The sequence below is a fragment of the Anastrepha ludens genome, chromosome 5 (assembly GCF_028408465.1).
Source record: "Anastrepha ludens isolate Willacy chromosome 5, idAnaLude1.1, whole genome shotgun sequence".
NCBI classification, from domain to species: domain Eukaryota; kingdom Metazoa; phylum Arthropoda; class Insecta; order Diptera; family Tephritidae; genus Anastrepha; species Anastrepha ludens.
Genome location: NC_071501.1, coordinates 20071949 through 20087035, shown reverse-complemented (window position 1 = coordinate 20087035; position 15087 = coordinate 20071949). Strand labels below are relative to the sequence as shown.

The 15087-nt window shown below is 37.2% G+C and overlaps 2 protein-coding genes across 10 annotated transcripts in view; both read left to right on the top strand.

The window, feature by feature from the left end:
• The window catches only part of LOC128863762 (adipokinetic hormone/corazonin-related peptide receptor variant I), a 29024-nt gene extending 18676 nt beyond the window's left edge, over nt 1-10348 (top strand). For 7 of the 9 annotated variants that reach the window (XM_054103089.1, XM_054103082.1, XM_054103087.1 and 4 more), the window contains 8 exons: nt 1414-1695; nt 1763-1880; nt 2261-2427; nt 2505-2604; nt 5630-5852; nt 5919-6193; nt 6290-6513; nt 9810-10348. In XM_054103089.1, the coding sequence (XP_053959064.1) occupies nt 1535-1695; nt 1763-1880; nt 2261-2427; nt 2505-2604; nt 5630-5852; nt 5919-6193; nt 6290-6513; nt 9810-9861 (1320 nt within the window). In that variant the 5' untranslated portion in view covers nt 1414-1534 and the 3' untranslated portion in view covers nt 9862-10348. Of the gene's footprint in view, nt 1-1408; nt 1696-1762; nt 1881-2260; nt 2428-2504; nt 2605-5629; nt 5853-5918; nt 6194-6289; nt 6514-9809 lie in introns of all 9 variants that reach the window. The other 2 variants (XM_054103091.1, XM_054103088.1) reach the window with 2 other exon arrangements.
• Nucleotides 10349-13037: 2689 nt separating this feature from the next.
• LOC128864136 (uncharacterized) overlaps nt 13038-15087 on the top strand; it is a 57531-nt gene continuing 55481 nt past the window's right edge. Inside the window, exon 1 of the mRNA XM_054103653.1 lies at nt 13038-13502. The gene's annotated coding sequence lies outside the window, so the exon portion shown is untranslated. The remainder of the gene's footprint in view (nt 13503-15087) is intronic.

Here is a 15087-nt window from a genome sequence, read left to right as displayed (position 1 = left end):
GCACTAGCCCAGCGCTCGCTGAGTTGACTCGAGGCCCATCTTTCCAGGAGCAGACCACAGGTTCTCAGGGGAACCCCAATTCTCTCATTTCGCGACGAAACCGTCTCCAAAGTTCCGTGTCTAGCCAGCTCATCAGCCCAGCAATTTCCCTCTGCTGCCATCAAAGCCAAGGTTAGCAAACGGGTTACTCAAACCTACAAGCGAGCTTGACAGGCTGAGAGAGGCTGCAGATGGACAAAACTGATGTTAACTGTCATGTCCGTCGGGCGGACTGCGATAGTCGCGCAGTTCCTCCTGACACTAAGCAGAGGGGACTGTAGGTAGCTGGTTGGACTGATGATGGGCCACTTTCTATGGGCAAAGCACATGGAAAAGGTGCGCATCACAGGTAGTGCACTCTGCCCAGCATGTGGAAAGGAGGATGAGACGGCGAACCACTTTCTGTGCGTCTGCCCGGCCTTCGCTCGGACCAGGCTTGAAGTCTTTGGCACTGATGTGTTAAGAAGCGGCTACCTTGGCTCCTTCACACCACAAGATCTACTCAGATTTCTGCGGAGGTGGAGTAGATTTTAAGAAAATTAAAAAGGGAACTCAGTACAATGGACTTAATAGTGTCTGAGTGCTGTATTTGCTAGTCTCGCGACAAAAAAAAAACAAAACAAAAAAAAAACCTTTTCAGAATGAGTATAAACTTATGCCCCTTTTCCGTTTACTTCCAAATTGCGTCAATGGATTGAGTAACATCCGAAACCAGTTGCTAAACTTTACAGAACTTTTTATTAGTGAATCATGTTTCCACATTTTCCTTGACGACTTTTGGTTGTCCTGCAGGGCATTCAAAAATGCGCGAAAATGCATTTTGCGTCACAGACAAAAAAAAAACAGAAGAAATCCAAAAATTATATATAAACAGCTTCCAAATATATTTAATCAAAGAGATAAAACTATTTTATTTATTCCAAAAATACGATTTCAAATAAATTCGATGCAAATAATTTCTTAAATTGCATACATAACCCAATGCAAACACGAACACCAGAAGCTTTCCATACACAAACGGAAATTAATACGCTAATACCACATTAGGCCAATACATATGTACATAAATATACACATACATGTATACATACATATATTTATGAATATTTACGTTCATAAAAACAATTACCAACCACCCACCCAAAGGCCTATGAACTACGATTGTGCATATATTGTACTACACACACACACACATACATACATACGTACACATATAGTATTTTATGAATAAATTGTATAAGTATGTATATTTATAAGTGCAATTGATTAAATTTATAAATTTTAAATTGTATCTGTCTGGCACGTATCTACACATACACACATACACGCATATGTATATGTTTTGTGTACGTGCCATATTTCTTTGTAGCGCAGCGGTCAATACATTCCAGCAACAACCCACATAAATAAATATACGCACACTTACACAGCTCGCGCACATACGCGAATAAACATTTAGATTTCGCTAATTATCAGCCAGACAAAGTTTTGTGCAATGAAAATGCCGCAAACCGAAGATGAAGTTAATGAAAAAATTTACGATCATCGCATCATGCCGGATTGGTCGAATGTAGTGAACGAAACTAATGGCACAATGCACTATTCGAAGGATATGATCTTCAATGATGGGCATCGCCTCTCGATCACAGTTTACAGGTGAGAGCATTTTTTTTTGATTTATTATTGTTATTGGAAATAGTTGAAAACCGTGATTCTCGTACAGCATCCTGCTGGTGCTATCAACCATTGGCAACTCCACTGTGCTGTATTTGATCGTGAAGCGACGCTGGCACAATCGTACACGCAGTCCGTCCCGCATCGATATCATGCTAATGCATCTGGTAAATAATTTTTATATAAATTTTGATTACTCATTGCGAAATGAAACAAAAAAGCGCGTTCAATAAACAAATTGCAGGCACAAACAAGTGTGGCGAAATAAAAATATGCGTACACATACATTTGTATGAAATATTGTTTATACACACACATACATATGTATATGTGTGTTTGTAAATATTCTAGTACCTACTAGGTATACTTGTATGTACTTGTGTGTATATCCGGCATTTTTCGCCTACCTTATCTCGCTAACCAGTAATACTTACTTTGTGCTTTCTTATCACTCGCCTGACTTGCTGCCTAATTAACTGACTGGCTGGCTGGCTGACTGACTTGCTGCCTCTCTATCTCTCGTATACACTATCTCATCGTGTCAAAGGCCATTGCTGATTTGATGGTGACTTTCCTATTAATGCCGCTCGAGATAGCGTGGGCGTATACGGTGCAATGGCGTTCTACAGATTTCGTTTGCCGCACAATGAGCTTCTTCCGCGTATTTGGCCTGTATTTGTCGAGTTTTGTGCTGGTCAGCATATCAATAGATCGGTGAGTTTATACGAAATTTCAGCAATTTCTGTAACTAAAATCAATTTTTATGATTTTTATTTTATTGCCTCTTGTAGATATTTTGCCATACTGAAACCCTTGAAATTCTCATCAAGTCGTGGTCGTATTATGTTGGCGATTGCATGGATCGCATCGGTGATCTGCAGCACACCGCAGGTTAGTTTATATAAATCAATAACTGATGCATGTGCGAGGTGTGGCTATGAAATAACGAGACTGATGCCTTTTTATAAGAAGTACGTCAAATGCGCCAAAAGCCAATGACCACCAGCTATTTAGTGCGAAGGCTTCTCTTTCGAGTGCAGTGCTTCTCACTTCTGTAAATAAATAAATATCAGTGAATTTTTCTTTTGTTTTCGTGGAAAAAATGCTAAAAGTCAACAGGTATCTAGTCAAGTAAGCCCCCCAATCTTAGATTACACGAGCCTACACACTTTTAAATATAACTATATTGTTCTCAGACTTGTTTCATAGACTTGTTTTTTTTCGTCTTTCAAGTTTTATATATGCGCCCTTGCTGTCCTTGAATTTTTTTTTTAATGTTAGGAGGGTTCGATATACAGACTGTGTCAGAAAATAAGGACCCGCGATTATTCATGAAGTATAAAAGATGTATATTTAAAAAATGTTTGTGTAGTCTCCATTGTTGTCGAGTATAGCCTGTCATCTTCTCGGTATGCTTTGAACCAGCTTTTCTGCGTAGCCCGGCGACGAAGAGGACCAGATTTTGCGAACTTGTCGTACGAGTTGCTTTAAATCATGGACTGGATTTACGCCTGATGAATTTTCTTAATTCCCCACACATTTTTAATGGGGTTTGGCGTCTGGGGACTGGGAAGTTCAGTCCCATTTTCTTGTTTCTCAATCTGCTTTTCTGAGAACAGTGGCTTTGACGAAACGCTTCGCGTACACTTCACTAATTTTTGTTTGGTTGCGTTTCCGCAAAAGTTTCGCACGACATTAACCTGAGTTAGCACTGGCGTCGTAGCCCTTGAGTCGGACTATTACGCAGCAAAAAGCAGAACGAAATTTATCTTGATGTTACAAGAAAAAAACCGGTTCTTTTCTTCTGACACAGACTGTACATGGCGGTCATTAGACCAATAATGCTATGGTTCGCTAGTAAGGACAGGGTGTGATAAAATGATGTACGTTAAAATATATATATTTGGAACTGGCAGTAATAAGCACAACTTCAACCGCGGCAATGGAAATACTTCTCGACTGACATTCATATTATATTAGTAGTAAGCAAGTCAGTCAAAAGATCTGCACTAAGACTAAGGTGACTGGATAATTCTTATAAAATCTTTTTGGTCACAGTAGCATATTGAATATAAACAGAAGGTCACACTACATTATTCCACAAGGAAAATTTGGGAAGAGGCCTGGTTTTATAATAGAAAAAAAATAATAATAATTGACTGGCAGAAGGGTTTAGAATCCGATCAGCATGCATACAATTTCTTTACAGTTGGATTCAAAATGAGGGAAGGAGTAGGAGCGGCTGTATTCTGCCCGCAGTTTGAACTAAAAGTCTTTAATGCTTTCTAATCTCTGAAGTATATTTCAAGCTGAGATCTAAGTTGTAACCAAAGCAGCTGAACTAGTGTTTAAATTTACTCCCCTCGATACTCGAGAAAACAGCTCCATCGATACTCAAGCTGCTATTAAAGCAATAATGGCTGTAGTGACTAGCTCGGAATGAGTAGATCCGTAGACCGTAGATCCAAAATCGAAAAGCTCTGAGGGAATATACAGGTCAAAATGTACTGGGTACTAGGGCACAAGGGATTAGGGGGAATCAAGGGAAATGAGAGAGTTGACGAGCTTGCTAAGACCCGCTTGCCTAGGATGAGTACGTCGATCAATCTCAGTTTTGTGGGCGGAAGCAGACAAGGAACTAACTCTGGGTCTATATGGGAAGTTTCGACCTCTCACAGGATTGCCAAAACAATGCTACGAACTTGCAACACGAAAAACCAACTTTATTTTATTAATATACTCCCAAGAAAAGGAATGTAAAATATTGGTTGGTGTGATCTTATTGAAAGGAATTTAAAATCATCTTTCTTGATGAAACGCAGTAACGGCTATGTTAACAAACAAAACTGCCGCCTCTGGGGATTTGAAGACTCGCACATGATCGTGCCATGCTCAGGTAGTGATAGTTTAGGGCGAATTTTTGAGTGGTGGCATCATTAGCCTATTTATCTTTGAAAATGCTGTTGGAGACGTCGAATTTTTGTGACTGCATATTGATGGATGATTTCTTATTTTAACAGGGATACGGTCCGAGCCACAAAGCCCAAGTTCGCAAATCGTGTTAGCAACAATTGGTATTTTCGAAGCTGTGATTTGAAGACTTTATACTTTTTTGTGGGATTCCGTGGAGAACCGAATAAATTGTTATTAATGTGTCAAGTTCTTAAGGCGAATATCGACTAAACCATTTGTGAGCAAGAGTCAGAAATCGTCAACAAGGTCTAGGAAAACTGGGTTAAGAGGATGTGTTAACGCGGGCCTATTCGAGCCAGTCGCATCGCGTTCCATAATTTAATTTTATTATTATTTTTTTTCCTTACAATTGGAGCATAGAGCGTCGAATCAATACTGAAGTTGATTGCAATTACCTCTCAACACCGATTTTTCTGAAGATGAACTAGAAAGTGAGATTGGCAACAAGTTAACTTCCTATAAAGAGAAAACTAAAGGCTCTTTCATACGACCTTAAATGCATCGAATTGTTTACTGATCTTCAAATACAGCTTCAAGTTAATACGATTAAAGGATAAATTCGTCAAGCTATTCGCTTTGGCTTTTTTAAATCTATTTGAATGCCCTTTGATTTTTCATTTCTCATATTTCTCCATGGCGGAATAATAAACCTGAAGTAATAAGACAGCTTTCTCTGTTCAGTTTCTGACATTCGGCTGCTTTGTATTTTACGATTTTGTCTTTATTCACTGCCAATTCATGTTTCGCTTCTATGGAGGCAGTCATATATAATATATTTGCTTGGAAATTTAGGATAGGAGACAAACTGTACATAACACTTTGAAGTCTGACATCGGTCCAAACTGGCATTCTTTCTGCATTTTTCCCTTTCCTTCATCTTTCATTTAAATCTATTAATAAAAGTAAACTGTATTTGTATATATTCATATTTTACATTTAACAGGCATTTGTATTCCATTTGGAGCAACATCCCAAAGTGAAAGGTTACTATCAGTGCGTCACATTCCATTCCTTTCCCACCGAACTGCATAAAATGGTCTATCAGGTTTCCAATATGTGCGCCATGTACGCCTTTCCGTTGATTACTTTCATCTACTGCTATGGCCGAATCTACTTGGAGATTTATCGCAAGAGTAAGCGCATGGTTAAGGGTGATGACAAAAATGGTTAAGCACAAAGCATTCCATAAAACATAATTTTGTATATTAACTAATTTTCAAAATACTTTCCAGGTTTCGCCAGATTCCGTCGTTCAAATGACGATGTATTGGGACGCGCTAAGAAGCGTACACTCAAAATGACAATAACAATTGTAATTGTTTTTGTGATATGTTGGACGCCATACTACATCATCTGCATGTGGTTCTGGATTGATAAGAATTCCGCTTATAATGTAAATCCATTGTTGCGTAAAATACTTTACATATTTGCTTGTACGAATTCGTGCATGAATCCATTGGTCTATGGGGTATTCAACATACGCGGCAAAATGAACAATAATAATACGGTGAGATTTTAAAAAATGCAATATTTTAATATAATAATTCGCAAAATATAATTGTTTTGTTTGTTTTGAGCTGAAAGAGAATTTTTATCCTTCCAGTCCGTAAATAATCGACATACATCGCTCTCTAGTGGGGGACGCATGGTCATGAAAGAGCGTAACGGTAGTAAAAGTACAATTGTAATAGTACCAGCAGTGATCAATGGCAGCTCCGGCGATACCAGCAATGCCACACAAAGTACGAACATCTCCAATGACATATTCACTATATCGAAGATCACCGAAGATAAGGAGATTGAAAAGCCACCAAAGATTTGTGTAAGGTTAGTTAAAAAAAATTGTAGAGGGAATTTCAAGTTCGAGTTTTTTCAATTTAAATTAAAAATATATTTTCAAGAGAAGTTCTTTACTTGTATATGTAGCAGTGAGCCTACATTTTAGACTCTACCATCTATGAATGGTGAATTACAGTTTTCAAAGCCCCCTGTGCACACACATACAATTTTCTAAATTTGTTTTTGTGACGTTTTCAATAACATTTACGTAGGCAAAATCGGTGCTCTTTCACCACAATTTCGATACAAATATTTGTTCAGAGTTTCAATGGTTTCTACAGGTGTTTTGTTCACATCAATTCTACTGTCGAAATTAGTTTTGGGTTGGGGAATAGCGTTTTTATCGAAGACTTTTATTAAAAAAAAACAATAATTATATCAATAATTTAATCAATTATATATTCGTCGTTACTGTTTACAACCTCCTCCCACATCTTCACCAATTTGTTATGCCGTCCCGCCCTAAATCGTCTGGACTGGTGTTGAAGAAGTTGTTGAACCAATTTTTAAGGACCTCTTCAAGCTCTTGGAGTGCGGCTTTGAAGACTTGTGTAACATGGCGCCTGGCGTTATCGTGAAGGAGTATAGTTTGACCATGCTGATCAGGTCTTTTCAGTCGATCAGCCTCATTCACGCGGTGTAGCTAGGCAATGTAGAGCTCCTTGTTGACCGTGGCATTCTTTTTGAGCATTTCCCAGTGCACCATGCCCTACCAGACCCACCAAATATATATCACGATCTTCTTTGGATGAAGAGCCGGCTTGACTCTTAGCTTTGGCGTATCTCCTGGACCCACCCACTCTTTTCTTTGCTTCATATTGATGTATAGACACCATTTCTCATCTCCCGTGACGATTCGGAAAAAAAAGCGCTGCTTATGTCCGCGCGTTGCTTGATGGCGGGCGAAATACTGGTCTGCGCCAGTCTCTTAATTTCAGTCTAGGTTTAATTCACGGCACGCATTTCCCAATCCAACAATCGTCTCCGAGTTTTCGATTGCCTTACTCGGCTACGTCTGCCTATGGATTCTACTCAATAGTGGCTCTTGTTAAGTCGTCATATTGTCTACGAAGGACGTGGCCAATTCAACCCCATTTTCTTCGGCAAATTTCAGGGAGTGTTCGGGTTTGCTGAGTTGTTCTCCACAGACCAGCATTCGAGATTGTGTTTGGCCAGAAGATTTTCAGGATTTTGCGCCATCGATATAGTTGCACAGAAAATATTCCTGACGCCTCAAACCGGGCGATCTTTGCCGGAAAAATGCTGCAGAATATCGTGTAAATATTCTCTCTGGAAATTACGCTGGCAATGGATTATTTCATTCACTTTATAGTATGCCATACCATTATAACATTCGGTTTGGGTCCAACTGCTCCTCTTAACTATGAATCTATATTTAATGAGTTATTTAGCACTAGAGTGCCAACTAGACGTGAGTGGGTTGACAATATACCTGGACACTGCTTACGGTTCTTTACTGATGGCTCATAGCTTGTTGATAAAGTTGGCTTTGGCGCCTACTGTAAGAAGGTAAAAGTGAGCGTTTCGACTCGTCTGGTAAGACAAAAATATGACTACCTTTAGAAAAATCTATTCTTATTCTGATAGCCAAGCGGCGATTAGATCTCTGAGTGGGGTTGTCATTAATCCCTTAAATGCTCGCAAATGTCGAGCATCTCTTAACGAGAGGGCAGAATATTTCCACATTCCTGGCACCCATGAGCATAGTAACATACCAGGGAATTGTAAGGCAGACAAATTTTGGAGAGAGGGCACTACCTACTCGCTTCCCTCTTGGTGTGGAAATTGTAGGTACACCCTTCTCAACCTACACGCTGCATGGTACAAGTGGCATTGTCACTTCATCCAAAACGAGATAGGTTGGTAATCTGACATGTAATGCTACAAAAAGAATATTCCCAGAATAGAACGTCAGATGCTCAAAAGCGCTACTTAATCGGTCAAGTAAAAAAGGTCCCTATGTTAGTTGCTTAGATCACAGGCCACTATCTCCTAGGTTGACATGCTTAAAGATTAATTGTACTTGATTTCAACTATTGCAGAAGCTGCAAGAATGAGGAGGAGGAAGAGTTTTCAGACATCTTCTCTGTCACTGTCCCGCATTTAGATACTTCGGCTAATCGTTCTTGAATGACATAACCTTAGTGATCGCCCTGTGTTTTTAACGTGAGTACCTGCTGGCGGTACCCAAAGGTACACGGATCAATTTAATTATTGATTAGAACCCAAATAAATTAGGTACCGATTGGCAGTGTGGTATGGACACACAAACCGCCCTGGTAGGGTTCTAGGCCTACCCATACCTCTGTCGTTCTATGGGTCCCGGCACCCGGGTGTAATGCAACTCCACATCGGCCTAAAGCCTACCCGCGCTTTAGGTCTTAACCACAGCCACCACGAAAACATCCCCGAAGGTCCTTTCCGAAAGAACAGGTCCGAGCGAACTCTAATTCTGACCCTGTGGTACTGAGTTATAGTCTTCGGTAAGACATCGTACCCGAAGACACTGCCAGTTGAGCTTCCATACTGCTCAGGCACTGGTGAATCTAGATTTTAGTCGCCTTTTACGACAGGCATACCTTACCTCGGGCATATTCTAATCCCTGCACCCATGACCTTAGGGATATAAGTGTCAGCCAGATCAATGGGTTTGAACTTAAATTGCCATGAAGTAATTCAGTGTGATCTGCTGCACTGAGTGTCTTTTGGCGCCAAATGAAACTTAACTTTTTTATACATTTTGTTTTTAGATTTTCTGTCTTTTTCTTTCACATTTCCACATAAGCACCATTTTCATAGTAAATTTTATTTGTATGTAGTTTTTGCGGGGAATTGAATGTTCACTATTTTTGTTTAACAAAACCCATATCAAATAATTTCAAAATCTTTTGTAAAAATTTGAAAAATTCATAAAACTTTTCATCCTAATTCCACAATTTTCAATTAGAATTTCTAGAAAATAACTAGATTTCTAGATTCTAACAAATGCTTTCTCTATCAGATAACGCATACGAGTGTATTTGGAAAATTTAATGTAAATCCACTATTGTGTACCATATTTTAAAAATAAATTTTCTAACTTCGGGACTTTTTAAATTTTATTTATTTATCTAACTAATTTTATTTGAATGACCTTCACTGAATTTGTAAATAGTTTAATTTAATTTGGAAAATATTCCTTTCACTATTTAAATCGTAATTTTAATTGAAAATGCTATATTTTACTAATCTAAATAAATCATTTTTTTATTTTTCCTATTTAGTTGCAGTGATCCAATTGGCGAATTGACGAGTACTCCCAAGCCGCAACAATGAGCCTTTTACACGTAATATGACTGAGAAATTGGTAAACTGAGTTTGCTAAACAAAAAAAAGAACCAAACAAAAAACCAAAAAGTGGAAAATTTTACTCGCACATGAGTGTGTAATTAAGTTATTTTGTACCTTCAATATTTATAAGGAATTTTTATTCGAAGCTCCGTCGTCCGTAGATCGTGCAGCATACACACAAGCGCATCGCATAGGCAGAGGGTCTCTTTTATATGACCGCCGATTATACTTTTGCTCAAATTTAATTATAATGTACGCTAGTTGCGGGTTAAGTAAATTATGTATGTATGTAGATACACCTATCCACTACTATTGGATATGCTGAAGATGCCTACTTAGTTATGCTAATTATGTAGTGTTAAGAAGCCTGTATGCATGTATTGTAGTAGCTGTTTGCCGGAGTTGTATAATCTAAGCTTGAACTTAATTTAATTTATTCATAATAAAATTCGAAAAAAATCGACAAATGTAATTAAGTTATTTCCAATCAAACTATAGTAAATCGAATTAAATTTTTGATTTTTTTTGTTTTGATACGAGTAACTACTGCGCCTGAGGCGTTAAAAATTCGAATATGTTTACAAACACAATATGTTCGAATATGTTTACAAATTTGAAGTTTTTGAGTGGTAAAATAGATGCTTTTTTTTGTTTTTACTGAGAGCCAGCAATAAGACCGATAACAATGCCAGCCCTGAAAGCCAGCGTGAAAGTACTTTTACTCGAAGTTATATTTTAAAATGAAGAGGCAGAATATTAAGCGTATTCTGAGGAAAGGGTTTCGCGCAGAATTTATAAATATATTATTAATAGTCTTATTCTTAATCTAAATCCGCGCCAAAAAAACACTTTATACAGAAGCATGACCAGCATAATACCAATTTGTACTGGGTGCAGAAAACAGAGTGATGAAGAGCGGGAAACAAATAAAAGTACGAGGAAAGCCTTTGAAATATGACTTGAAGAATCACTTAAATTCCCAGTACTTACGTTCATTTGGGTTCCTGTATTTCTAAATCGAGGAAAGCACTATAATACATGATCTCCCAGTGGAACGACTTTGCAGTACTTAAAGTTTTTTTTTCCTTGTTCACTCCACTTCTTGCGTTGGTTTCGTTAATCTATTTTGATTTCTGGATTTGGACGATGATAACATACGATGAGACGTCCTTTGGAGTGTTCGAGAGAGAGATTCTACATTGCCCATGAATTTCTAAAACTTTGAAGGATGGCTTTAGATTTATGAATGTCAGTTTCTTAGAGAATCTACTGCATTGTTAGAAAAACTGAATGGATCCTCCAAAATACTGGAAAGGGTAAGTGGGCAGGTGTGTTTAATTTCTTCATTTCGGGGTGTCTGAAGCAAACTCTTTAATATCAGTACACCTTTCTTAAACTAACCTTGTCTAAAGAACGTTATCTAGGTCTTATTGCACGGGTAGATAAAACGACGAACATGAAATAATTCACGAATGTTGCCGGTAAAACAAAGTCTGGCCTTACTGCTATGCCAAACAGAAGAAAACTCCTTAATTATATTAATTCAGAAATCTTGACTTTTATCATCTCAGCTGGGAAATTAAAGACCAATATGGCCAAGGAAGAAAGGACAAAAACCGAGCGCTTTAGTTTCTAATAAAAACCTCTGCTGCCGGATGAAAGCTTATAAATTTCAGCGAGGCACGAAAAATAGTAGTCTCTGGCAGCAGTTACATTTTTGCTATGGAAACTTTTGATAAGAAATCAGTTCCAGTCCCTTATTTAAGTGGAATTTTTTTGTGCCGTGATCAAGCGAACAAAAGCCATGTTGAAAGGCTTCGTTTGCTGGAAAAGCAAGCAACTAATACGGGTTGACAGCGTCCAACCCCCCTTTTATTAGCATGGCTTATTTTGAATTGCGTGGTAGATTGGAATAGATTCTCGTCCGACAAAAGACATACAGCAACTGTGTCCTCAAGCAATTAAAATTTATGGGCAAGTACAACTTTGGGCCGAGGTCTGGATATTCTAGAATTATATCAGATATCGGAAAGGTGAGCCGTTTGAACTCTGCGATCGAATAGATCGATCGACTAATTTAATTGGCATGTGCATAGCCCTAAATTATTCGATGAGGTCCGCTACTGGGACAAAAATTAAGCTCGGACCATGGAATAAACCTAGCACAAGAAGAAAGTTAAAAAAAAAATACCTAGAAATAAAACATTTTCACGACAATCGATTCTACGTTACGGGAACGAAGGACTATCTCTGTGGTAGCATTTGACAAAAATGTATAAATTTATAAGTAAGCTTTTATGAGTCTTTAATTATTTATTTCTATAGCACAGAAGCATGAACGATGGCAACATCCTTTAAGGCAGCCGTTAGAGGGTTCGAGAGAAAGATGCTAGCGAAGATTTTTTTGTTAATTAATTTTTTGGAATTTGTTCAATTTATGAAACTTAGATTTACATATAAGGTTTTGCTTGCTTAAAAAAAAATTAAAATTTAACAAAAAATAAAATCAGAAATCAAATAGATTAACTAAACCAACGCAAGACAAGTTTTGTCGGGACCCTATGCTCCCGAGAGGAGTGAACAAGGAAAAAAATAATATTAATATAAGAAACTCTCCTATCTATCTAACTGAAAGCGAATTAACTTTGCCAGAAATAAAGTTTGCATTCTACAACAAATCTGAAACTTCATAGTGGCACTGGAAGACTCAGCTCATACCTACTTACACACAAACACTAATCTTTCATACAACCAGCGCAAACACTATGCTACAAAAGCATAAACAGCAAAATAGCTCTACGTGGGCGTAGTATTACTGGCAACTCACTTTCTGCTAGTTTTGCGTTGTTGCTGCTGCTGCTGTTGAGGTGATCGTGTTGCTTGCTGCTACTCACAGCAACATCAACGATACAGTGACACGTTTTGCTCGATTTAAATTACCAACTATGCAGCGCAATGAACGAACGTTCAAACGAGCACTCACTTAGCCACTCACCAGGTACCACCTAATATACTTATAGGTACGTATGAGTGTAGGCATGTGAGCGACAAGAGTGTATGTTTGTGTATTGTAGGAAAGAGCGCGATTATTAGCCTGGCTAACTTCTCTTTGCGGTTAGTTGGTTGATTGTTGCTGCTACTGCTGGTGCTGCTGCTGCTGATCGTTCGCCAGCAAAGTAGAACGCGACCAGTCTTCGTTCAAACGCTAACCGTAGTGGTTTGTAAGTTCGCTTGCTAAAATCGAAACGAAAGAGTTCTTAGTACTGAGTGGCATTTTTAACGTGCGATCGGAAGTCGTCTCCCAGTCGCTGAAGTTAATGTTTACGTTGTATGTGTTTATGAGCGCACGTTCAAGGTGAAGGATCAAATCAAAATAAACAAATGTGCTATAGTGAGAATCTAATAAAAATCAATTTGAATTATTGATTGTTTTGATTTGGAAACGAAAGTGTGTGTGTGTCTGGAAGAAGGAAGTACGCGCTTTGAACATCTGTTGAAGGGCCTACAATTTGCAAGTTTTGAGGCGTTTTGATGTTCGCAGTGAAGATTTCGCATTTTGTGTGAAAATAATTTGAAATTCATTGTGCTTATAGACACTGAGAGTGACGGATCTTACGTTGTGAAGGGTGAGCAAATGCAGAAGCGATTTTAAATAAATACATTAAATTAGATAACTTTAAGAAATGGTTGATTTTTTTCTTTTTAATTTAGTGGTTTGCTAAGGGAAAAATGTTCGCTGTAAAAATTAGTGTTAAATAATTGAAAAACATTTAAAAAGTAGTAGATTTTTTTTTCAAATTTAACGATTGGAAAAATTGTTCAAGAAATGGTAACGTTGTTGAAATACATGGCTATCGATGACAAAATAGTGAACAACAGCATTTTGACAAAGTTTTATCAATTTTGACAATTTTCCTTTTGTTTTTTAATGTTAATTATTTTTGTATAAAAGTAAACTTCATTGCCCAACAAAACCCACATAAATCAAATCAAGTTTGAAGTTGCTTAAAGGCTCCGTTGATTTTTTATTTTCTTTTTCTTATAACTTTCTTCATGTAAAAAAAAAATTTTTTGGGGTTAGGATGAAAAGTTTGTGAAATTTTTCTTATTTTTACATAAAATTTAAAAATTGTATTTATATAGTTTTTGTTAGAAAATGAATTGTAATTTTATATAAAAATAACCTTGCAAAAAAAAATTGTCCTAAATGGTTGTTCCATTTTGCCACGGGATGTAAAAGAGCGACTACTCGATTGTTTTTGAACATGTTCCATTAGATCGTACTTTATATCGTTGCAACTACAATTTGGGAAAAATTTGTGAACGACCCAGCAATCTATAATATGGATTCTAAGAATCTCTTCAATTATCGCGCATATTTTCTCATATATTGTGAATATTTCTTCCATATTAAGCTCAAGTTCGGTCGTCAATCATATAGAAGAAAAAGCTGAACATCTTATGCCACAAAAAAAAAAACAAAAACAAATATTAAAAATTAGGTCGGCTTTTAAGGGGTTATACGCAGTTATGAAGCAAATAAAAGACGGGTTGTCAAGGATTTATTCTGAAGAAACTTCAGAATATTTTAATTTGAAAATTTTTGGCGGTTATAAAAGCATCCTTCAAGAACGTAACAAAATTTTTTATTTATGAAAATGTTGGATATAGAGCGCGCTGCAGGCGATTTCTGGAACCTCCTTTAAAAAAAGACGATTTACGGTGTACATCGTAACTCAGGATTGGATTATCTGAAATCAAAAAACCAAACAAATTTTGTTAATATATTAGATTATCTAGGAATTAATCGTTCGGCTAATCAAAATAGTGAATTTTCACAAAATGGCAGCTTTTAAAAGAAATGATTTCGATTTGTACGTTAAAATTTGGCCGTAAATTGATTATAAAATGGAAAATAAGTATCAGATTTACAAAAGGAATGATTAATTACTAGAAAATGTATCTTTAAAGATTTAGTTAAAACGGTTGACCGATCAAACAAGCCGTTTACGAGATATCGTGTACACCGACTTGAAAAATGCCGTTTTGAAAAAAACACGTTTAAAGTTTCAATACCTACCTTAAAACGTGCCGAGGCATCTCTACATATTTAGGTATAACTCCGAAAGTATTGCTTAGATCTACTACAAATTTCGTGCGTATACTTTTGAATATATGTACATTACAAAAATGCAATAAAAAAAAATCGAT